This window comes from Boeremia exigua (genome assembly GCF_020726555.1).
Source record: "Boeremia exigua strain MPI-SDFR-AT-0100 chromosome Unknown C7974scaffold_7, whole genome shotgun sequence".
NCBI classification, from domain to species: Eukaryota; Fungi; Ascomycota; class Dothideomycetes; order Pleosporales; family Didymellaceae; genus Boeremia; species Boeremia exigua.
Genome location: NW_025763524.1, coordinates 1949183 through 1971976, shown reverse-complemented (window position 1 = coordinate 1971976; position 22794 = coordinate 1949183). Strand labels below are relative to the sequence as shown.

Genomic DNA, 22794 nt, shown 5'->3' with positions numbered 1-22794 from the left:
GTGGAGGTCGAACCCTGTGGGCGGCTCTCAAGTTCAGAAAAAACGGCGGATAAGACTTTAAGCTTACCAACTTTATGGAATACCTAACTTGTAGCTACTATAATACCTAAAGCTAGAATTAAGTTAAGAGTTACCTATATTGTAGGTAAAAAAGTATTCCATAGAGTTTTGCAGTGTTTCCTCTACTGTTGTGTGGTGTACTTGGCTTATATTCTTAGTTCGATGTCTATTCTGCAACGTGAGAGGGCAGAATGCTCCCCGTACTTGTATGATCCTTTGCAATAGGCTAGGTGAGTTATCGATAAAAAGATTGGCATTGGGCGTGACAAGCGATGACAGGGTACATGCCGCCTGTCAGAGATGACGAGATTTAACTTTGTCCCAATACGACGCTCCGCAGTCATACCTTCTTGGAGAGTGGAGCCAAAGCCACCATCTGCGCTGCGTTCCCGCTTTCGCGAATACAAAGTAACAATGTGTCCCGGCTGCCATGCCAGAGGCAAAACGACACCGATTTGAGACATAATAAACTCTGTATACATTCTACTAGGTATCGAGGTTGCTCACGCTCAATCAACCGTTACACATGAAGGACAAAGTGATGGGTGCGTACTCTTGTTCTTGCATTTCCAGTATTGAGGCCCGGCAAATGTCAAGCCAGCATCAAAGTCTTCGCGCATGTAATCTCTAGCGATCCAGACCTCGGTGATCTTCTTCAGTCTCCTGCCCCTGTATCTCTCTCGGCTCATGCGCAACTGTGTCCGACAGACAGACAACACATGCCTGCCTTGTCAACACGACTTCTTCGTGTGAGTATCGGTATGGTGCCATGTGCCACTGGTTGCACGGTTGGTGTGCAGGCGTTTCTCCTGCCGCGCCCATCTCATGACGCGTTCTGCACTGCCAGAACCCGCGACTCGTAACATAGGCATGCATCGGGGATGGCAGTCTTCTTGTGACAAGTGCTGTCATTGGGAGATCTTGGCGGACCGGGATGGGGAGCATCATCGAGTTGCCAGCCTACAGTACTGAGGCTCAAATCAAAGACTTCACGATGCGGTCTCGGAGCGGGCTAATACCGGTGTCTGAAATGGACCCGAATCATCTGCCGTTGACCGTCACTGTTGACCCCATGGGTAAGAACACGACGCCACGACGCACGACAAATAACCCGAGCGCGGTTCCACACTGAACTTGGCAGGTCACTAACCGCCTGTGACGTAGTCTGGGCACTTGCTCCCACATGCACAAGCCATCCCCGCATTTTATCCAGTCTCTGAACATCACAGGTCCGAATCGCATCGCGAAAACTGGCATCCCGTTGTTGCGCGACTCGGTACGGCGTCATTACTAGTTATATTGCCGAACCGCCATCTGTTGCGCCAACAGGCTGCCGTGGATTTGCCGGCGCCATCTGAGGACTACACATGGCGGACTCGCAGGACGATCCGCTATTAAATGCAGGCGATGCCCCGATGCAAAGACGCAGGTCGTCGAGGTGGCTCATAAAACGATTTCCTGTCATCATGTTGTTCTTTGGTACTGCATCGCTGCTATTCTGGGTTTTTGGTTCCACCGGACTCGGGCGGCCGCTAAAAGACACACCATCCAACGGCTCAGATGGCGAGCTGCTTGTCACGCTACCCGGATATGGCTCATTCCAGGGTACACACGTTGTCGCCAACTTGCTCAAGACGGTAACCTTCAGCAAGCCAGTCGATGCGTGGCTTGGTGTTGACTTTTCGACTCAACCTGTTGGTGAAGGTCGTTTCAAGCCTGTTACCTGGCCAGCAGCGTTCGAAGGTATCAAAGATGCCAGTGCTTACGGGCCAGCGTGCTGGCAGAACGTGTATGGGTCGATGCTACAGTCAGAGGCCTGTCTCAACCTAAACGTCTATCGGCCATCTGGAGTGCCTATGGATCAAAAACTGCCAGTGTTTGTCTTTCTCCACGGCGGATCGTTTGTTGGTGGTACTGGCAAGAGCTTCGACGGAGCAGCATTCGTCGCGAAGAGCACGCAACCTCTGATAGTCATCACGGCGCAATACCGACTCGGAGCCATCGGGAACATCCCAAGCAAGCTTATGCAAGAGGAGGATGGTCTGAACTTGGGCGTCCGGGACCAGCGGCAGATGCTGGAGTTCGTGCAAAAGTACATCGAGGACTTTGGTGGCGACAAGGACCAAGTCACACTCGGTGGTCTCAGTGCCGGCGGTCACTCCGTTGGGATTCACCTATTTCATAACTACGGCGAGGATGCTGGCAAGCCTCTGTTCAGCAAAGCCATCCTGGCCTCGGGATCGCCAACAGCACGTGCATTCCCTGGAGTCGACTACCCCTTGTATCAACGTCAATTCTCAGAGTTCATGGACTACCTCAACTGCCCCACGACGCCCAACGACGCCGCACTTGCGTGTCTGCGCAACGCTGAGGTTGATGATATACAGTTTGTCTCGTCGGCAATGTACTCCAATTCAGGATACAACATCACGTGGCCCTGGCAACCCGTCTCGCCTGGCCCGCTCATCGAGAAGCGCGGCTCCACCTCCGGCGAGGACGGCACCTTCTTCAAGATCCCCATCCTCATCACCTCTGCGACTGATGACGGTAGCCCCTTCGCACCGCAGGACCTGCGTACCAACGCCCAATTCGTCGCCTTCTGGAGGAACCTCGCTCCCGGCCTAACTGACCAAGACATCGAAGACCTTCAGACCCTGTACCCCGACCCCAGCGTGTCCGGCGCGCAGTCCCCCTTCCTGCCTGTCGTAAGCAACTTCGTCAGCCCGCAGTTCCAGCGTATCAGCGCTGCGTACGGCGACTACAGCTACATCTGCCCCGTCCAAGATACAGCCTCGCGACTCGCAGCCGCCGGCGCGCCCGTATACAAGGCGCGCTTCAACACCCCCAACTGGTCTCCTACCTGGCAGGGCGTTCCCCACGCCAGCGATGCCAACTACTTCAACGGCCAGGCGGGCACGCAGTACCCCGAGATCGCAGACATCTACAGCAGCTACTATGCCAGCTTTGTCGTCAGCGGCGACCCGAACACGTATGCTGATTCCCGCGCGGCGAAGTGGGACGTCTATACCGGAGCGGGTAGCAACCAATTGGTGGTCAACCCGCTAGAACAGGGCGGTCCGCGTATGGAAGCAGAGGCGGACGGAATTCGGATGACGCAGTGCGCATGGTGGCGGGATGAGACACGAGCCACAAGGTTAAACAAATAAACTAGGCGGATGTTGATGGAACTTTAATAACGCATGTAAACGAATATGACTAAGACGCATTACCTCGCTCCTATTTCAATATCACCTTACTTTCAAGAAACACCAGTCAAGAACAGAATCGAAGATTAAATACATCATAGAACAGCACATAGCGTAATTATATAACAGGTAACGGCTAATAGTATTCGTCAATGTATCTACCGAAATTCTTGCGAGGTTCTACGAGACAAGGCCTTGTTTCTCCAAGTGCCTAGGCTTAATTGTGTCGTCCTGCATCGTATATGGAAGATTGCCAATCTTCTGCTCGAGGATCTGCTTGGTTAGCTTCCATAGGTTAAGACCCAAGACCGGGCTCTTCGACTGGTCTGATGGCTCTGTCACCTTGCGGTCTGGCACGATATATCCACCCTGAACCTGCTCCTTAACGATGTCTGTGTGAGTCGCAGCGAATAAGATCGAGCGGCAGCCTTGCTTAACGGGGTCTTTCAATAGCGGTCGTACAGCAGTGACGCCAATCTTGCCAAGCGTGCCGTATGCCTCAATGGCCTGCTCCTGCTGATCGGTAGCAACGCCGCCAGGGTGTGTGGCGTTGATCCACGGCAGGCCAGTGTCGGCAGTGATCTCACCGAATTGTCCTGCCTTGATGCGGAGCAGCAGTTCGCGGAAAAAGACGATCTGTGCGAGCTTGGTGCGATTATAGAGCTGCAAAGCGCCAATATCCTGGTTCATCTCCTCGATGGAGGCGAATTTGATGTCACTGCTCGCCGGCCGGTGCATATCCGAGGACTGTGCAACGAGACGGGAGTCTGGCGTCTTCTGCAGGATAGGCAGGAGCGTGAGCATCAGATGTGCCTGTGCGAAGTGATTGACTTGCATGTGGGTATCCAGACCGTCCTCGCTCTCGTTATACACGCCAACACCAAGCCCGGCGTTGCATATCAAGGCGTCGAGCCTGGACAGCTCCTTCGACAGCTCCCTCGCAACCTTGTCTGTTTGTTTGAAGGACTCGAGATTACATTGTCTCCACTCGACTCGACTGGCATCGCCCCAATGCTTCAATGCATCTTGTGCCTCGGCAGCGTGCTGTTCACTTTGTGAAAGGAGGTAGATTTTCTGGGGGTTGTGCTGAAGAAGATGGGCGACAATGCCGAAGCCGATGCCCGCGGAGCCGCCGGTGACGACATAAACCTAAGACATGTTAGCAAACTCGAATCAAGATGTAGGGAGTTCACTGACCTTGCCGCTGAGATCTGGGATCTCCGTATCTGGATCGAACGTGTTGCTGGTGAGAGCTTTCTTGATGGTGTCCATGCTGTGCTGTGAGGTCGATAAGAAAGTACGTCGACTGCCGAGCTTCTGGGCTATCGTGTAAAGTTTTGGTGCACCACTTATCATTAGTTCAGCTTCACGTACTTATACCTTTCTACTTTGTACAGCCGTCCGGAGACGCGTCCAGCATCGTGTCGTCATAATGAGATGCACGTGGAGGCGACGCGAGGGATCGATGCTGCGCATGAATCTAGCAGCATCTACGGGCGTACATATGACGTGAGGGATCTGTAGGTGAATACAGACATGCCTCATCCGTCTCGTCGCTGCGTTGTAGCCGTGACGGATGACGCGAGCGTGTCTGGGGAAGCCGCCCCACATGGCTCTCCGGAAGCGCACTAGCTCAACGAAACATCACGATTCTGATAGACATTTTAGAGCAAGACATGTCCTGTTGTTGGTGAATCGTTATTTGGATTTCCGACATCCGTCTCGAACCGTGCGGTCCTGTCAGTAATTATGTCGTAGCCAATCTCCCAACCAACGTCCAGCTCTGCAATAGAGCTTCCCGCAGCAACACACTATCCACCAGGAGGACTGATCTCCTTCTCACGTTGGGGGGACTAGGGATGTGAGCCAAGTACGCCACATGACAGCAAACTAGGGAGAACACAAGAAACCTCTACAGAGTGCTTTGTTACCTACAATTTAGGCAACAGTTAACCAAACTTTAGCTTTAAGTATTATGATAGCTACAAGGCTACAGGTTCAACGTGGAGCTTGCTACAATCTCTGTCCCGATGCCCCGCGTCGGAATCATCGTATACGATTGAATTCGTGACCTACTCCCTTAAAGTTTTTTGACTCAGCTGCCAACCGCGGCTATTGTCACTGACTTTGTTAAGTGCGTTGACTTTGTTGTACTCCTTGACAGCATAAATGGACACGTAATTGTTAAATTACTGTTGTTGAAGACCTCCTCTATTATGTATGTTTTCTCTCGTTTGTCGTCTGAGTCCATCCGAGTGTAGCCTGGCATGACCGCAAAGTTGACACGGACATGGCGGTCTCCTGTGCATTCGTCAGTACGGGACAAACAAGCGATTACCTTTGAAGATGCAGAAGTGGGAAACTCCGTTCAAGATTGATGCGTTTTGTAAAATCATATATTATAGCCTGGACTGTAGTGTGAAGCTATGACTAAGAAGTATTTAAAGCCGTATACCTCGAAAAATAGTGCAGGCCTTACTGCCGTTGCAGAGAAAGAGTACCCTAGAGCTCAAAAGCTGCTTCGCCGGACGGTTGAGAAGTTGAGAGATGAGCAAATGAAAGTCAACGAGAAAGAGGAAAACGAAGCTATCGAAGAAGCCATCGAGGAGACACTGCGTGACAGCCTTACTCTGGAAGCTTTTAATTCCTTAGTTCAACGAGGTGCTACACGGTACGCACGGCCGACTTGCCAACTCGCAGTCTCTAGCGACGAGTGAGATCAGGACCTCTATACACGGAACGGAAGATTCAGCAAGAAAGAACGTATGAAACAACCAGAAGAACCTTTATTTATACCATCTAAGTCATACACCCACCGTGCACGAGCAGCCGAGAAGCCGAAGCGGCCACACACCATCTCCCACCCTACACCTTTGAGGAGTTTTGAGATGGTAAAACGTACGCTTCAACATTTTGCCGCGAACTCAGCCGTGATACCGCCAATTGAACTAAAGCCACGGTAATCATCCTGGTTATCCTCCTTTGAGTGGGAACTTTCTGCAAACATACGCGGCGCGTAATTGCTGAAGGTGACAGAGCGTCCGCTACACACAATCTCCTTTTTGCCAGTGACGAACCATAGCCGGGAGCTTTCGGTCGCCAACAATGTTACAGCCCGTTTGATGACAGCGAACCAGCTCAACATCATCCCAGATCCCTCCTATATGGGTCGCAATATGCTGCACTTGTTCACGTTGATCAGTGTCATCGTGGATTTCTTGCTGACAAACAACGCATTCGAACAGCTGGGTCTCTGAGTGGGTCTCGGCAAAGTGAATCAGAGGTTGGAATCTATTCACAAGCGACACGAGCTCTCGAGCTTCGAGGATGGCGTTGGCTGGCAGTGGACGCGGAAAGATATCATGCGGACCTGCCATATGATTAATTGGTGTTTCACATCAGCAGGGGCATCATGTCAAAACGCACCATAACGCTGCGACTGAGCGCGAAGGTAATTCTCTATAACTGATGGGAGGGTTTTGTCGTCCGAAGCCTGTTCTATGAAGCGCAGAACCTCATCCAGCTGGAAACATGCATTCTTTGCGTCGTAACGAATGACTCTAGCGCTCTGGCGAGCCTTTGGGAAAACATCCCGGTGCTGTAAGGTAGAGGTCTGCTCCCCACTGTACCATTGTATGGCGATGATATCAGTGTGGTGTTGTTCAACTGCTCGCTCTGGGACACTGAGCATCCTCGGTAGACAGGCAAAAGCATCGCCTGTGTGACCTCTTTGATCAATGTTGCGATCTCGCCCTGGTACTCTTGTGGGTGATCGAGAAACACCGGACTCTCTGGAAACCAGAGAGCGACGCTTTGGTTCCTGCTGATGAGATTTCTCCCTTCTGTCGTCTTTGTGGCTGACGTCGTGACTCTCTGACAGTCTTGCTGGTTGACCTAGAGGCTCGGCATCCTTGACAGCCATAGAGCGACGTGCGACTCCATCAGCTGCGGAGATTGCTTCGATTGCGAGGTGCATGTGATTGAAGAGGGCTTGGGCTTCTCCAAATGGAAATTGATCGATGTCAATTATCATTGGTTGTTGCTGTTGCAAAAACAGTGCGAAATGATGCTCTCGTTCGGGCTTACTCTGACCAGCTAAACCATTCGGACCAGCTAGAGTATTCTGCCTGAAGAAATATGCTATTGCATACGAATGACTCATTATCTTTGCTTCTGGTTGCAATTTAGCGTAAGGCTTGAAGAGTGACACTCAACCACAGGTACTAATGGAGCGTTGTGAGTACTGCGAGGCCACTCTGTTGCCTTGTGATTCGTATGGCGGAGGGCCTTGTGACGCCATGGCGGAATTCCGTTGCTGACGCGTCTGACTATGGTGTGTCAGTGGTACTGGCTTTGAGAGTGTTGAGGTGGCGGCGAAAGTGCAGCGTACCTCTTGCCAAGTCTTAGCGCGTCCTGCTTTCTAACGCGTAGGGAAGGAGCGACGAAACCAAACACGTGCCCTTTCACGCCTTAGCGGTTGGAGCCAGACGAGAGATCTTACAGTTGAGTGCACGAATTTCCATGCGCGATCGTCGCAATCCAAGCCCGATGGTTCATGATGGTGGCGTCCTTCGACCGGATGCATTACTTCACAACAGGGAAGACCATTATACTATAGTGCTCGTTTTGGTTCTCACTCTGCCCTTATTCAGGGATATAACCAGTCGTCGCCCAAATCTATAACCTGAAACTGATCGTGGTTGTTCTTTGATCACCACGTAGTCACCGATGGTAAAATATTGGCAGTATCGTAATTGAGTGGCGACTTCTGACCACGCGACATCTGGTGAAACAGTGCCCATGGGATGATAGGTTCGATTGGCAGTTGTGTGTGTCTCGTTGCCCAGGTAGTAGGCGTGGCTTGGGGGAGGCGAACATCCAGCTACCAATTCTGGCAAAGCCATGAGCGGTGAGAGGAGAAACACGAAAATACGATGAAGAACCATGCTGTGACCCGTGTGGAGGTGAAGCGAAGATATGGCTGTAGTTCATGTTTCTGGAGGGCAGGTATTGATTAGACGATGATGGGATCACAGCAATAACCACGCTAGAGCTGATTTTGCAATTACTTTGCTGGTGAAGGTGAGAGACCACTTACCTAGAGGACACATGCGGGAGCTGAATGTGCACGTGTTTGTGTATGGCTTGGGGCTGGAGCAGATTGACTTTGCGTTGCAGGCAATCTTGAGCGCAAGTGAAATAAGATGGGTGGCAGAAATGTGTTCATTGTATCCGAATTGCATCTATCGCAATTTTGTAATATAAGGTATCTCGAAACAAGCGCTAATAACAAGGCAGAAAGTATTCAACATCAACGGTGCCTAGCGACCACCAATCTGGCCCTTGGGAATCGGCCTGACCCACGACAAGCAGAGGTTGAGCGCGATGATCATGCAGCCCATGATCCAGAAAACGCGCGCGTACTGGCCCGGGTGGTAGCGGAAGATGATGGCAAAGATGATGCCGCCAAAGTTACCGGTCGCACCGACAATGCCAGACAGGATACCGTTGGCGTGGGGGTGGATGTGAGGCACGAGCGCGAAGTTGGCGCCGTTGCCGGCCTCCATGAAGATGGCCATGAGTGCAATGAGGCCGATCATGGTGTCGAGGTTGTGAGGGTCGAGCTGGCCGATGACAATCATAAAAATGCCGCTCATGACGCCGACAAAGTGAATCCAGAACTTCTTTGCCCACAGGCTGCCGTTGGTGTACTTGTAGATCAAGTCGCCAATGAAGCCACCGAGCGGGCGGGTGATGACGTTGAGGAGACCGAACATGGCTGCCCAGCGACCAGACTGGGTCTGACCGAGGGTGGGGAAGTTCTTGAGGTAGTAGGAACCAAGGACGGAGTTGATAGCAAGCTCACCACCGAACGAGCAGAAGTATCCAGCACACAGCATGATTGTTTGTGGCGAGACGATAATCTTCATGGCCTCCTTGAGAGTTGGCTTCACGATGACTTCGTGCTGGACTTCGTCGATCATCTGGCCGTCCTCAGAGGTGGAGCCGGACTCAACATCGCGCTCAGGAGCAGGCTTCTTCTCATCAGATGAGCTGATGGATCCAGTCACTGCCGCAGGCTTGTCCATGATGCCGCCGGTGGTGGCAACGACGTTGGCTTGTTGGGAACCATGGACGACCACAGCACCACGGTCGGCCCAGGAGCCAGTGGGTGTATCGTCAGTGAGGAGGAGGAGACCAGTCGCAGTGATGGTAATAAGGATGAACGGAACAATGAAAGACACGCGCCATGCGACGTGAGAAGTCAAGCCACGATCATTGCGAAGCGAATCGTAGATAGCAGGCATAACGAAGCTAATCAGGGTCAGTCGAGTTAGAAAAGCTGCAGCTGGCATACTTACTAGGTAATGCCACCACCAGAGTTACCCCAGCCGCCGACAAGGGCGTTGGCAGTGCCGACAATGTTCCTGTCGAAGAAGCCGGTGGTCCACACCTGGCAAGGAACAAAGGTGCCGCCGAGGATACCGACAAAGAAGCGAATGAAGTACAGACCCATGGCATTCTTTGCAGTACCCGCAAGCGCAGTGGGAATAGCACCCATGAAGAGCAGGGCAGCAAAGGTCTTGCGAGGGCCCACGTGATCGCACATGGGACCAGCGATCGCTCGCACGAGCAGTGTCGCGGTCAGCGCAATGATGTTAGAGTTGGCGACCTCATTCTGCGACAGGTGCATATCCTTCTTGATACTGATACTGAGCTGTACACATGTGAGTACACGATGATTGGTTGGGGGTGTGGGTCATCATACCAGAGGCGGGAACGCGTACCTGGAAGAGTCAGCATGTGTGGAGCCGAAAGGGATGTGGAGACTTACCATGACCAGAACGCGATGAAAAATCCAAGGTAACTGAAGAAGAACACACGGCCATACTTGTCGACAGGGTTGAAGACGGGGATCGACTTCGCCTTCTTGTTGTAGGGGTTGATCTCTGGTGCCGACCAGAGCTGTCTGACTGCGAAACCCATGATGCGGATGATTTGCAGATGTCTGGGGAATGTTGTGGAGAGACTGGGGTGTATGCGGGCCCTGCGGAAGAGAGGAGCTGCTGAATGCCTACAGATAAGACCTGAAGATACGGCACCAGAAGTTATATATTGAGCATGAAAGACATCAAATTCACTACTTCCGCGGTAGAGTACTGTGACGCAGGCCTTTCCTAATCCAAGCCTGAGCTGCACATCATCCGCGGTGCCAAGGGTGATAATTGAAGATTCGGGCTTGAAATGGAGGCTTTGGCGTTTTCGTTATCTGCGTTGGCGTTCAGCACGCTACGACCAGGAGTGCGGGAGTGTGCACAGGTCGACCGCAACTCCGATCAGCGCTGTGGCGCCATCTAGCTCTTAGAGACGTTTCGGTAGAGCCTTCGGAGCATGGATGGACGTCGTAATGTTGAAATTGACGGCGTAACGTTGATGCGGAGCGCTATGATTCGTCAGAATGGCGCTCAACGTGGGATGGTGGAGACGGAAACTTCTCTGGCGGCGGAGCAGGCGTTTTCTTATCTCTGGCTATCTCTTGGCGGACTTCCCCTACCGTTTTCAGAAGACCTTATCAGAGCCGCAATAGATAATAAGAGAAGCTGCTTTTCCGCGGTGCCGCTGACAATTTGACTGTGTCTACAGGTTGATACGATGCATTGATGTTGTTGCTACACTGCCAGCTCGTGGCGTCGTCGTCGTCGTCGCATGGATGAATGGAACAAAATTAGTCCACAGACACGTTTTGCAAGTGAATTAGGCCGCAATACGGTCGATAGCAGCTTGCTTTTGTTGTACATACTGCGAGCTGATCGTCGGAGAAGTGGTGAGCTGGTGAGCTGCTCCAGTGCGGTCGTTCACCAGCCGATAAGCAATGACTTTGCGTAGCACAATGCTGACAATGACGGCAACACTGCAGTCGTACATGTTTCAGCGCACTCAGGGTTTAGGTGTTCACTCCAGATCCGTCGCGTTTTCTGAGATCGCTCGTGCAATCTGGGGTAATGCGGTCAGGGGGCACAAGCCAATCAGCCAGACCGACACTGCCTTATCTCACGGCGACATCACAAGTTAACACTCTGTATCGGTGCTATCTGAAGGTCGACTAGATGTCTCAATGCCATGAGAAGTATATCAGCTCGTTACCTCTGGGCTACCGTCATGGTTCTGCCTAGACCATCCACACGCTTCGGTGTATCAACACATCGCCAAGATGGCCTCTAGCTTACAGATACTCGATACTCAAATCGACAGTGTAGGCTCTTCCGCGGCGATGGACTTTGTGGCTGTACAAGTGCATTTCTGGCATCCGACACGATGATCCAGCCCTCCGAGCGTGGGCGTTGTCGCGACATCGGACTGTCAGCTCCGGAGAAACACCAACAAGGACCTCCAGCGCATGAAAAATTCTATCGGTGTCAGGAGAGATCAGGCTCAAAATGCATGGCGCAGAACGTTGGGCTCGAGACTGCTCTTGGCGGTGGGTACTTGTATGGAGACGAGCGGCCGGCTCGTCCGAGGAGATGTCGCAACAGCAGTTCAGGATGCTATTGCTGAGCTAGAGGTCAAAGAAGGACCGGATAGTGATTGATTTCTAATGGCTGCCAGGTGAGTGCTTTCTCATCGGAGAACTGTGGCTCCCATTGCCATGTTGCCCATCGTGACTGCCTTGATACGATGTTAGTCTCCGTTGCATCCACTGTAAACCGCAATCATTGCTACGAGAAGCGAGAAGTCACAGCTGTAGATGAGTCTTTGTCTGTCGCTGTTCTACCACTTCATACCGACGACGTCGTACCATGCGCCGTACTCTATACTCTTATACCTTGCACCTCGGATGGAGTATACCAGGCGCCAGCTCTACACCCCGATTAGTTTACTTGTCCGAGATACTAAAAGGTAAGCTGCGACGACTGTACCAAACGTTGGCGTAGTGTGGGTTCACGGAGGCGGCAGTCCAGGTGCAGAAGCGCACCATCAATTTCCTTGCCTTCTTCTGCCACTAAATGCATTTGATCCTCCTCGTCAGAGCCATATAGCGTGTAAAGACGTTTAGTCCAGAGGTGGAGGGCGACTCTTGATGCGCTGAGCTCAGCACACAGTCACGTGTGCCACGAGCCTGTCAACTACAGTGAGCTCAAGCATAGCCCAAGCACAGCCCAGCCCAGCAAGCTAGTCCGTAAAAAGATCTGTGGTGTCGTCAGTCGAAATCCAACAGGAAGAGCTAGATCGCACCGCCTGTCCTGTCGTACTGCATGCCGTGGTCAGCGCTGTATCCTAGCTACTACTAACTCTTACTCTCAGTCAGAAGATTTCAGACTCGCAGTCCGCCATAAACGCCCTACAGATCACGACAGCTCTTGGTGGCATTGTAACCTCAGAGGCACTGTCCGCATCGCCCCCTCTCGTCCTGTGCATGTACGCTCCGCAATCCAACTAGAATCCACACATGCGCCAAAACCGCAATAGCACAAGAACAGTTACTAATTTTCGCATTCGATCTACGTCTGCCCTGCCTGTGTGACCACCGGGGCCTCACCCGCCCTTGGCCGCTCTTCCCCTCTCCTCCCTTTCCCCACCACCACCGCACACATGCGGACACAGGCGCGCTAGCAATAACAAGAGGCACCACCGGGAGCCATCGACGGCGGCATATCCAAGCAGGAAGATGTATACCAAGCAGAGACAAAGATAAGGAGAGAAGTACAAGGGCGGGACACAGAGCCGCGCTGACGATGGGTGGTTGGAGAGGGAGGGAGACGGGTAGGGAAGGTTCGAGCATGGCCGCCGGGCGTATAGAGAGACGTGAGGGAGGTAGGTAGGTGGGTAGGTAGGAAAGACGCGACCCTCGACGGCGCTGGGCGGGAGGGTCTAGAAGTCGGGGAAAAGGTGGCCATGCCTATTGGGACATTTTAGCACGTGTTCTACATCGTAAGGAGGTTTCGCCACGCACGGATCATCTCCCGCCTGACCGTACGCCTCTGTCTCTTCGGGATACTTGTCAAACTGGCTGGCGTCACCAACGCCGGCGCGAACGGGCGGCACGTAGGGCGCGTCAATGTCCTTTTTCTGTAGACGGTCCCACGTTACCTCGGCAAACCAGGGGTGGTTCATGACGTCCTTGCTGCCGCCGTGCAGGTTGCCCAGACGCTTGGTGAGGTCGGGGGTGATGAGCTTCTGCAGCAGGTCGTGGGCGTCGGGGTGGATGTAGGGCGGGTACTTGACGCGCGACTTGAGGATGTTTTCGTAGATCTTCATGGGCGAGCCGCCGTCCCAGAAGGGCGTGAAGCCGCACAGCATCTCGAAGATAAGGATGCCGAGCGACCACCTGGCGGGTTAGCGGAGAGCAGTAGAGAGGGGGGAGGGTGAGCAGCGCACCAGTCGACCGACTTGTTGTAGCCCTTGGAGGCGACGACTTCGGGGGCCAGGTAGTCGGGGGTGCCGCACAAGGTCCATGTGATGTCGGGCACCTCCTTGGCGAAGCCGAAGTCGGTGATCTTGAGGTGGCCGTGGCGGTCGAGCAGCAGGTTCTCGGGCTTCAGGTCGCGGTAGATGATGTTGTGCGAGTGCAGGTAGTCGAGGGCCAGGGTGACCTCGGCGGCGTAGAACTTGGCGACGGGGTTGGGGAAGCGCTGCGACTTGCGCAGCAGGCTGAACAGCTCGCCGCCCTCGACAAAGTCCATGACCATGTACAGGTTCTTGCTGTCCTGGAAGGTGCCCCACAGGGTGATGAGGAACGGGTGCTTGACCTGCTGCAGCATGCGGCGCTCGTCGTTGGTGTGCTCGACCTGCTTCATCTTGACGACCTGGGCCTTCTTCAGCACCTTGACGGCGTAGAAGCGCTGGTTGTGCTTGCTCTGCACGAGGTGCACGCGGCCGAAGCTGCCGGTGCCGAGGGTGCGCTGGATGGCGAAGTCGGTCAGCGAGTACTTGCCCTTGGTGACGCGGGCCAGGTTGAGCGGGGCGGCGGCGTGGAACTGCACGGCGCCATTGCGGGCGGCGGGCGGTGCGGCGCTGCTGGCGTTGGTGTTGGTCGGGTGGATCAGGTTCTGGATGCTGGCGACGTGGGCGGCGGGCGCGCTGCTGAGCGGGCTCGCAACGGGCGGCGGGCTGTAGGCGGGGTTCATCGAGTCGGTGGGCTTGTGCGGCGCAGGCGCGGGCGGCGAGGGCGACGGCGGCTGCTGCTGCGGCTGCGGCGGCGGCTGCGGCGACTGCTGGCTCGCAGTGTGGGCGTGCGCGCTGTCGTTGGTGCGCGTCTTGGTCAGGTGGAACGAGCCCGAGGCGCGGGTCTTGGAGGTGGTTGGGGTGATGGGCGCGCCCGAGGCCTCCTTGGTGGGCGACGACGGCGAGTCGAGCTCCTTCGTGCGCTTCTTCTTCAGGAACCCGAGGGTCGGCATCGGCGCGGAATGGGCGCGTGGGCAGCGGCCGGCAGCGAGCAGTGGGCGCGTCGGGGGCGCTGGCAGACGGCGCGGCTCGCGGCTCCCAGAGGTGCGGAATGCGCAGGCAGTGCAATTGGCGAGGGCGGCGAGCGAGGGCGCGGACAGGCGCGAGGCAGGGCGCGAGGGCAACGGGGCGCGAGGGCGACGGGGGCGCGACGAGCGACGGCGGCCTCCAGCGGTGGGTGGGCAGCGGTGCAGAGGAGCTGGGGGAGCTGGGCCGGCAGCGTGAGGGGTCGTGAGGCTTGAGGCTGGAGGCTGGCGGGGAGCTGTGCGCGAACCAGCGCAGCACCGCCCGTCGTCGCCGTCGTCGTCACACAGCCGCGCCTGTTTCACGCCGCCCGCAGCCTGTCCTGTGTGCATCTCGCATCGGGGCAGCTCTGCAGCCGCCAATGCCTCGCAGCAGCAGCGCACGCCCCGCCAACAGCCTCAGCAGCTCCAGCAGCCCTCAGCAGCCCTGCCCGGGTGCCCCTCGCTGCCCCAGTCGCTGCCCCAGTCGCTGCCCCGGCGCAGTTGCGTCATCGTCCCGCCGTCTGCACACCCGGCGCTCCACCAATCAGCCGCAGCTGTGGCCAACGTCGCTGCTGAGTGTTGTATAAGAGCACTGCTCGTTTGTCTGATTAAACGATACTTGGCTGCTGCTATCGACTGCAGAATGCAGTGTACAGAGGCACTGCCCGATCGCATGCTTCAATGGTTCTTAGCTGCTGTGGCCAACGTCACTGAGACATGTATTGCATGGACAGTGTAGTAACAATATATGTATTCGTTCAATCATCCATTCATTCATTCATTCATTATCAGCTCAGGCCATGGCCATGACAGACATCCACCGTGCCGCAACTCCAGGGTATATGCTCAAACAAACTCTATCCACAAACCACTCTTTTAACAAGCAACTCGATCCACAAACAACTCTATCCACAAACAACTCCATCCACAAACAACTCCATCCACAAACAACTCCATCCACAAACAACCCTACCCCCGCACCCCAGGCGCCGCGTACACCTCCAGATCCAGCCCGCACACCTCCATCCGCTGCTGGCGAAACCGCTCGTACAGCCTCCCCCACACCTCCAGCGCCTGCTCGTTCTCGGGCCGCAGCCGCGCGCGCGCCGCAAACGGGACGTCGTACTCGGGCCCAGGCAGCTCCGGGTCTGCGAGGCGCACAAAGGCCGTCGACTGCTCAAAGGCCGTGGCGTTGAAGTCAGCGCCCTCGGCGCGCAGCTGGTGCGCCTCGTACACCATAGTGCCCATGGACAGCGACCAGGCAGAGATCAGCGACTCGGGGGCGTGGAAGGTGCGGCGGAAGAGGGCGAGGTCGGACGACGGCGTGGCGGCGCGCGCGGCTTTGAGCTGCTGGAAGCTGGCCTGGGTCGGGTGGATGAGCAGCAGCGACGTGGAGAGGGCAGTGCGCTCGGACGAGGCGGGGTATGCGGCCATGGGCGCCGACTGCGAGAAGGCCAGCAGCGAGTCGAGCGAGGAGGCGTCGAGGAGCACGCCGGGGCCCTGCAGGTACACGAGACGCTCGTAGTCGACGAGTGAATAGAGGCTGGCGAGCGAGTACGACGAGGGCAGCGTCGGGTCGGCGCCGTCGTGGATGGGTGCCATGGGGGCCAGTGTAACGCCGTAACGGCGGGCAGCGGTGCCCAGCAGGCGCCGTGTCGTCGCCATCTCGGGGCTGAAGCCTTCGGCGTCGGCGTCCTGCAGCCACAGGCGGGGGAACATCAGCACGCGCCGCGCGGGGCTCTTCATGCGGTGCAGGTCCGACAGCAGCATCACGGCGCTGCACAGCTCGACGTGCTCGCGCACCACCTGCACGTAGCCCAGCCGGCCCCAGTCCAGCTCCAGCCCGCCCATGTACTGCGCCATCGGATCCTCCACTGTGGGCCGCGCCCATTTCGCGTCGAGCGTCGGCGGCTGGATGATTTTCGGCGCGGGGAGAGGTTTGGGCATGCGCGGCTTGATTGCAGCCTGCAGGTTGTGTACGTAGCGCTGCTGCAGCACGTAGCCGGAGAGGAAGAGCGCGAACGTGAAGGCAAAGACTGGGCTGTCAGCGAGGCTCCGCCGTCTGGGTGCGCAACATACCGATCATGGCGGACAGCATCACCGATACCTGCCCGCTCGAGAGCAGCAGTCGGCCCATGGTCGCGGCGCGCGGTCGGCGCAATCGAGTTTGGGTGTCGTAGCTTTTGATCGATACAGAGCCCCGCGCAACAGTGGTTCAGCGCAATACAGTTCAGACGAATGCAGCTCGTGCAAGCAGGCGTCCGTCCAGACGCGTGTGACGTCCTGTAGGCCCGAGCCGCACAGCACAGGGCTGAAACCAACGCGGCCGTCGTGCGGGGCAACAATCGATACGCCAGCCGCCCTGACGCCTAGCGCCAAATTATTCCATGCGAGCTCAGAGCAACGCGCATCGCCATCCATCTCGCCCTCGCGCTGCACACCGCACCCGCCACGCACACCCCGCCCTGCACCCCTCGCATGCGCCCGCCATGTCGAAACCCACCTACGACCGCGCCGATGCCTCTGCTCTTCTCGACGACCGCGGCTACTCGGGCCAGCTGATCCGCGGCCAAAACCCCGCGCTGCTGTTCGAGAAGGGCGTGCGCGAGCGCATCACCGAGTCGTATTACTGGAAGGAGCAGTGCTTTGCGCTCAATGCCGCGACCCTGTGCGACCGCGCCGTCGAGCTCAAGTTCATTGGTGGCACCGCGGGTATCACAGGCAGGCCGACGCCGTTCCTGTGTCTGGCCTTCAAGATGCTGCAGCTTGTGCCTGAGAAAGCCATTGTGCTGGAAATGCTCAACTTTGCAGGGGACGAAGAGGACGAGGATGAGGACGACGTAAAGGAGGAGGTGAAAGAGGAGAAGGAGGAGGGCGAAGAGAACCCAGAGAACCCAGAGAAGAAGAGAGACCTCAACGCCGAGGGCAAGTTGGGCACCTTCAAATACCTCCGCTGTCTGGCCGCCTTCTACATCCGCCTGGCCTGGGATCCCGTCCAGATCTACACCACCCTCGAGCCGCTGCTCACCGACTACCGCAAGATCAAGCGGCGGCTGAAGGAGAGCTTTACCCTGACCTACGTGGACCAGTTCATCGATGATCTTCTCACCAAAGACCGCATATGCGCGACCAGTCTGTGGAAGCTGCCCAGCAGAGCTAATCTGGAGGATCTGGATATGCTGGAACCGCGAGAGAGCCCGTTGGGCGACGAGATAGATATGCTGGATGAGGAGGACGAGAGAGCAGCGAGGGAGGTGAGTGTGCGGAGTGAGAGGAGCGCGAGGAGCGTCAGGAGCGCCAGGAGCGCCAGAAGCGCCAGAAGCGCCAGGAGCTACCGAAGTCGAAGCTATGATAGCAGGAGCCGCAGCAGGAGCTATGACAGCAGAGACAGAAGCCGAAGCCGGAGTCGGACGAGGAGCCACGACAGCAGAGACCGACGGCGGAGTCGGAGCCCTGGTGAGAGGAGTGATGGCGAGCGCAGCAGGAGTCGAACAAGGAGCCGCAGCAGAAGCCAAGGGAGGGACTGAGCTGGACACAGCACACACGAGATAAGACATCATAACATCTGGTCTACCCCTACTGTGTCGCACTTTCTGTTCAAGTCGTTGCGGCCATCAGCGCTCTTGCAGGGTCATCCACGGTGAAGCTGCCTCATTCAGCACCCGAGTAGACCAGATAGGCAGTGTGTCTGCTTGAGGGCCAGGGTTGACGACCCTCACTCGGATATATCGAACTAGGGCAACTGCGAACAACTGGAACATCACTTAATGGAAAAACATCGTCAGCCGCGCGTTCCTCCAGTCATCCATCATACACCATCACTATTGCACTGGACCTCACACGGTCGGTACCGCCACTACGAAACATACGAGAGCACGTTGATCCTCACTCGCTTCTCAACATCGTAGCCAACATGGTCGACGTCATCGTTAAGCCGCATCTTCTTACTATACCCCGGGAGATACGAAACCATATATACACCTTCCTTCACCGAGAAATGGAGCTGCGCGCTATCAAAACCATCGGCCACTCCGAAGTCTTCGTCCGCCTATCATTCACTCCCTATCCCAGCGTCAACCTCGTACACTCACGCCTCAACGCCGAATACACCGACACCGGTCCGCATCGAGCTCTCTCTGCGATAATCTTCAACCGCACGTACGCCACCGACGACGATTTCTGGTGCATCCACCCCACCGTCGTATCCAAAGACAACACCGCCCTCTCCCTCACAAGATCTGCCACCCTCCGCTTTACCCCCGATCCGCTGATCCCGACCGCGACCCCAATCGCTCTCCTTACCGCCCTCACCGCTCTCGCGCCCGCCCTGCAAACTATCCGCATCGCAGAATGCGTCACAGTCCAGCATTATATCAGCACACCTCTGACCCACCTCCCGCGGACACCAGACAAACTCGCCGCTATGCCCCGTCGAATCGCTGACCTACCACTCGTACAGCGCGTAAACTGCCGCCGCATCACGACGTGTTCCGTCCATCAGGTTAACCTGCCGCCGTACGAGGAACTTATTGTTCAGCAGTGCAGGATGCATTTGTATGGCGTGGGATGTGCTAAAAGTGATTTTTGGACGGCCTATCAGGTTGTGTTTGGGAAGATGCCAAGGGGGTTTCTGGAGTGGTCGGATTCTTTGGGGCGGAATAGTGGGGTCAAGACGAGACCGAAGATGGACAGAGTGATTGAGTGGAGGTCGGAGGAGATGGAGAGTTAGTTGAGACAGTGCTTCAGTCTGGTAGCTTACAGTAGGCTGAACTACTGCACCCAAGCACCAAGTATATCTGACCAGCCACTTGACACTTCTGTATGATCTAAACCATCTTCGTTGCAGCCGATAGGCCGCAGAACTGCATCTGAATTACTCCATTTGAGCGTATACACCCTAATAGGAAAAAGTGTTGGTAAGAGTGTCAATCCCTCTTGCCGGGTGCTACAGTTTGTCAAGTGGCTGGTCGGACGCGCCGCCTGGGTGCAGTACAGAAGGCAAAGAAGATGAACGGAGGCGATTATCTGATCGTGTCGTGTATTAAAGAGCCACAAGACGGATTGTGGAACCAGATGAAGCACTTCAAAGCCAGGAGACGTATCCAGCGCCCGGAGAACAGGTATTCTGTATGCTCCTGGTCCACGAACCTGATCTGACGAAGATACCTTGGAGGGTCGGGGTGGGTTTCAAGCATATAGCTAACGAACTCTCGTCGGTCTTGGAGATACCATCGTCTCCCTCAATTTACTAAGGCAGTGCGAATTCGCGCCTTCACTCACGTTCACTTGCCTTCCTTCACTCGCACACTAGAGCGGCGTCCGTGCGGTGAGCTTCTCTTGCCGAGTGATCTCCTTCCGCGCTTTTCAACCATTCCCGCCAACCTTGCAGATCCAAGCGCAGTCTTTCATATCTGTAATACGCCCGCTAGACGCTGCGGCAAGTAGCTAACATCACGACAGCTGGTTCGCGAACAATGCAAGACGCGAACATGGCTCCGGACCGCCTTCACCTACTGACGCTGCCTCGCGAGGTACGCGATTGCATCTACAGCCATTTGTTCTAAGCAGGACAGTTTCGCACACTGGCCATCAAGAGAACAGAATCTCAGGATCTGCGCATTGACGTCCGTATCGACAACAGTCCGCTGCTCAACGTGCTCCTCGTTCACTCGAGGATCCGCGACGAGTACTCCGAGGCTGCCTGCTTCAAAGAACCTTCTATCAGTATCGTTTCGGGACGTTCCCATCTTTCGCCTTCCCTCCCGTACAAAGACGTGTCGGCGGATGAAAGGAAGCTCGCCAAAGCCGCCGTCATCCGCGCAAAGCATGTATCGGTTTACCATGACGACACGCCAATGCACGATCGCGTAGATTTCTTGTTCGAGGAAGCTGTACGTTTGGTCTCTTATGACTTGGCTACACCACTTTCAATCCGTATAGTCACTCGGAGCAGGATCGGCACGGTCCACTTCGACGCCTCAACATGTACGCCTGGGGAGTTGCCCAACAAACCAGACGTCATGCTGGACGGAGCGCTTCTCGGACATCCCCTAGCACAGCAGGGTAGCTGCCTTAGCCTGTCTAACAGATCCTACTGGTGGGCTCCGGTACGGGGATGCCACCGCGCCGTTGATTTGGTTACGTTCGGGGTGTATACTTCAGGCAGAGTGGATGAACTTCTGTGGGACGAGGACGTCGTCAGGAACGCCCCGTGGCGCATCAACAGGTACTCGGAGGCTGGGCTCAAACCGATGTCAGAAGAGCAATTGGAGAAGATGAGAGATCTGCCAAAAGTAGCTTTCGATTGGTCAGCACAACGCGTGGACATGCCTGAGTAGGACCTCTGAGATTGCCGGTGCAAGGACCTGCAGTATTCGGATATGGAGACAACACGATTGGTAACTAAAAGTCGTCGCTTTTCAAAGCCTCCATTCAAGCTCATTATCCGTCTTATGTCATGAACCCTTCAAGGTCCGTCTCTTGATCATGCTTCACTTCAGATCTTTTTGCGAAACTCTGCTACAATGTCTTCTTCTCCTTCTTCTCCTTCTTCTTCTTCTTCTTCCCACCGCTGAATCTTGTCACAAAAGTAGGTATTTGAATGCCTTGACATGTCGGCACTGAAACAGCTCATGCGGATTTCAGGCCTTGCGTACATAACACAACACACGCATTCCACCACTCAGTCAGGTATCTCGGCGTGCTAAAACGATTTGTCTTACCCCAGCGTGATACCACACAAAGAGATTGAGCAAAGCCATACTTCATTCGTTTCGTGATTGTATACATCTCGTTTGTGTACCGGTTTGTTTTCTTAGCTGCTTGATGGATTGTCGCTCACACAACCCACTGCTCACTTCTCGTTTGTTCGTCATTGAGTTGTCACGACACATGTACTGAAACGCCTAGCTACTCAAATACTCCGAACCAGTTCAACATACTGAGCCCTTCACAGTACCAAATGACTGACATCGTAAGCGATGGAGGCTCGAACGTTTCGGATGATGGTACGAACAGCCTCATAGAAGACACATCTCGCGATTGTATGACAGTTGTATCCAAGCAGCACCATCTTCTTACTCTACCTCGGGAAATTCGCGATCACATCTACAGCTAGATACTAGATACACGAGCACACCCTTGTGGTTTTATCTATCCAAGGAGGTACTCAGAACAATAACGAAAGACTAGAGATACACGACAGTGCGCAGGGGACCTACCCAGACATCCGTGATTTTATGAAGATCGAGATCCTAAACCTCCCATACTTCAATCTCCTCCTCGTAAACTCCCAGCTGAACGCAGAGTACAAGCAAGCCGCCTGCTTCACCGACCTAGAAGCCCGCTGCACATTCAGCATCTCCAATCCAAATCCTCCGCGCAGGTCTCTCCGCAGAACACCGCCTATCCGCTCCGTCCATGAAGTCGCATTCTGGAGACACGCCTTCCCGCACCACCTCACCTTCGTATACATCTGGCCCGCCGACGACATCTCCTGGCAAACGCCCGACACCGTCTCCGTAGCCGACTCGCTCTCCCCATCGCGCCTGAAGACCTTCCGCGTGTTCCAGCGCTCCCGCTGCGACTACTTGACCCGCCCTGACCAGTCTCCCGTCTCGCCGTTGCACTTCGCGCCCAGCCCACGCATCTTGCGCTTTCTGCCCAAGATGCCGTCGCAGGTGGGTCGGCTGCACATGATTCAGCTTGGCGAGGGTTTGCGATATGGACAAGGAGTGCGTGGGTCAACGCAGATCGCTGGTGAGACGGTGAGTGTGCACGACGTTCGCCGCATTGGGGTGTATGCGTATGGGAACGGAGATAGGAAGGCGCTGAGGCGGTTGTGGACGCGGGACGAGGTGCTTGCGTTGGATGATGCGTTTTCCCCGTGTATAGGTTATGGGCCGGAGGCGTTGGGGGTGGTGACGCCGGAAGTGAGGAAGGTCTGTGAAGTGCTACCTGGTATGCTGACAGGGTGGAAGGAGAAGCGGCGGGTATAGGAGGTTGTGCGTTGGATGTGATGGCGTTTTATTTGGGATGCTGTAGGGATCTGCGTCGAATAGATGTAATAATACAGGGTATTG

At 55.3% G+C, this 22794-nt stretch overlaps 10 protein-coding genes across 10 annotated transcripts; 4 read left to right on the top strand and 6 right to left on the bottom strand.

Annotated features, from left to right (window-relative positions):
* Window positions 1-1526: 1526 nt before the first annotated feature.
* Window positions 1527-3227, top strand: C7974DRAFT_434816 (Alpha/Beta hydrolase protein; the record flags this gene model as incomplete). The annotated part of the gene is made up of 1 exon (XM_046145014.1): window positions 1527-3227. One exon carries the CDS (start codon window positions 1527-1529, stop codon window positions 3225-3227), a length of 1701 nt encoding a protein of 566 aa, XP_045996614.1.
* A 219-nt stretch (window positions 3228-3446) lies between these two features.
* C7974DRAFT_312535 (uncharacterized protein) lies at window positions 3447-4538 on the bottom strand (the record flags this gene model as incomplete). Its single annotated transcript, XM_046138368.1, has 2 exons — window positions 3447-4415; window positions 4464-4538. 2 exons carry the CDS (start codon window positions 4536-4538, stop codon window positions 3447-3449), a joined length of 1044 nt encoding a protein of 347 aa, XP_045996613.1.
* A 1731-nt stretch (window positions 4539-6269) lies between these two features.
* Window positions 6270-7526, bottom strand: C7974DRAFT_208185 (uncharacterized protein). Its single transcript, XM_046136906.1, has 2 exons — window positions 6693-7526; window positions 6270-6636 (listed from the first exon to the last, which is right to left on the bottom strand). The coding sequence occupies exons 1-2, from the start codon at window positions 7426-7428 to the stop codon at window positions 6311-6313; spliced, it is 1062 nt and encodes a 353-aa protein (XP_045996612.1). The 5' UTR covers window positions 7429-7526; the 3' UTR covers window positions 6270-6310.
* Window positions 7527-7681: 155 nt separating this feature from the next.
* C7974DRAFT_208165 (uncharacterized protein) lies at window positions 7682-8450 on the bottom strand. Its single transcript, XM_046136905.1, has 2 exons — window positions 8365-8450; window positions 7682-8262 (listed from the first exon to the last, which is right to left on the bottom strand). The coding sequence occupies exon 2, from the start codon at window positions 8210-8212 to the stop codon at window positions 7874-7876; it is 339 nt and encodes a 112-aa protein (XP_045996611.1). The 5' UTR covers window positions 8213-8262; window positions 8365-8450; the 3' UTR covers window positions 7682-7873.
* Window positions 8451-8471: 21 nt separating this feature from the next.
* On the bottom strand, window positions 8472-10121 carry C7974DRAFT_396804 (nitrate transporter-like protein). The gene is made up of 2 exons (XM_046142116.1): window positions 9629-10121; window positions 8472-9581 (listed from the first exon to the last, which is right to left on the bottom strand). The coding sequence occupies exons 1-2, from the start codon at window positions 9958-9960 to the stop codon at window positions 8588-8590; spliced, it is 1326 nt and encodes a 441-aa protein (XP_045996610.1). The 5' UTR covers window positions 9961-10121; the 3' UTR covers window positions 8472-8587.
* Window positions 10122-13136: 3015 nt separating this feature from the next.
* On the bottom strand, window positions 13137-14662 carry C7974DRAFT_312248 (kinase-like domain-containing protein; the record flags this gene model as incomplete). Its single annotated transcript, XM_046138355.1, has 2 exons — window positions 13137-13593; window positions 13644-14662. The coding sequence occupies 2 exons, from the start codon at window positions 14660-14662 to the stop codon at window positions 13137-13139; spliced, it is 1476 nt and encodes a 491-aa protein (XP_045996609.1).
* A 948-nt stretch (window positions 14663-15610) lies between these two features.
* On the bottom strand, window positions 15611-17013 carry C7974DRAFT_396794 (uncharacterized protein). The gene is made up of 2 exons (XM_046142115.1): window positions 16793-17013; window positions 15611-16749 (listed from the first exon to the last, which is right to left on the bottom strand). Exons 1-2 carry the CDS (start codon window positions 16848-16850, stop codon window positions 15683-15685), a joined length of 1125 nt encoding a protein of 374 aa, XP_045996608.1. The 5' UTR covers window positions 16851-17013; the 3' UTR covers window positions 15611-15682.
* A 189-nt stretch (window positions 17014-17202) lies between these two features.
* Window positions 17203-18240, top strand: C7974DRAFT_434811 (PRP38 family-domain-containing protein; the record flags this gene model as incomplete). Its single annotated transcript, XM_046145013.1, has 1 exon — window positions 17203-18240. The coding sequence occupies one exon, from the start codon at window positions 17203-17205 to the stop codon at window positions 18238-18240; it is 1038 nt and encodes a 345-aa protein (XP_045996607.1).
* Window positions 18241-18449: 209 nt separating this feature from the next.
* C7974DRAFT_208150 (uncharacterized protein) lies at window positions 18450-19654 on the top strand. The gene has a single exon (XM_046136904.1). The coding sequence runs from the start codon at window positions 18627-18629 to the stop codon at window positions 19440-19442; it is 816 nt and encodes a 271-aa protein (XP_045996606.1). The 5' UTR covers window positions 18450-18626; the 3' UTR covers window positions 19443-19654.
* A 2020-nt stretch (window positions 19655-21674) lies between these two features.
* On the top strand, window positions 21675-22710 carry C7974DRAFT_456142 (uncharacterized protein; the record flags this gene model as incomplete). The annotated part of the gene is made up of 2 exons (XM_046146000.1): window positions 21675-21686; window positions 21838-22710. 2 exons carry the CDS (start codon window positions 21675-21677, stop codon window positions 22708-22710), a joined length of 885 nt encoding a protein of 294 aa, XP_045996605.1.
* Window positions 22711-22794: the final 84 nt, after the last annotated feature.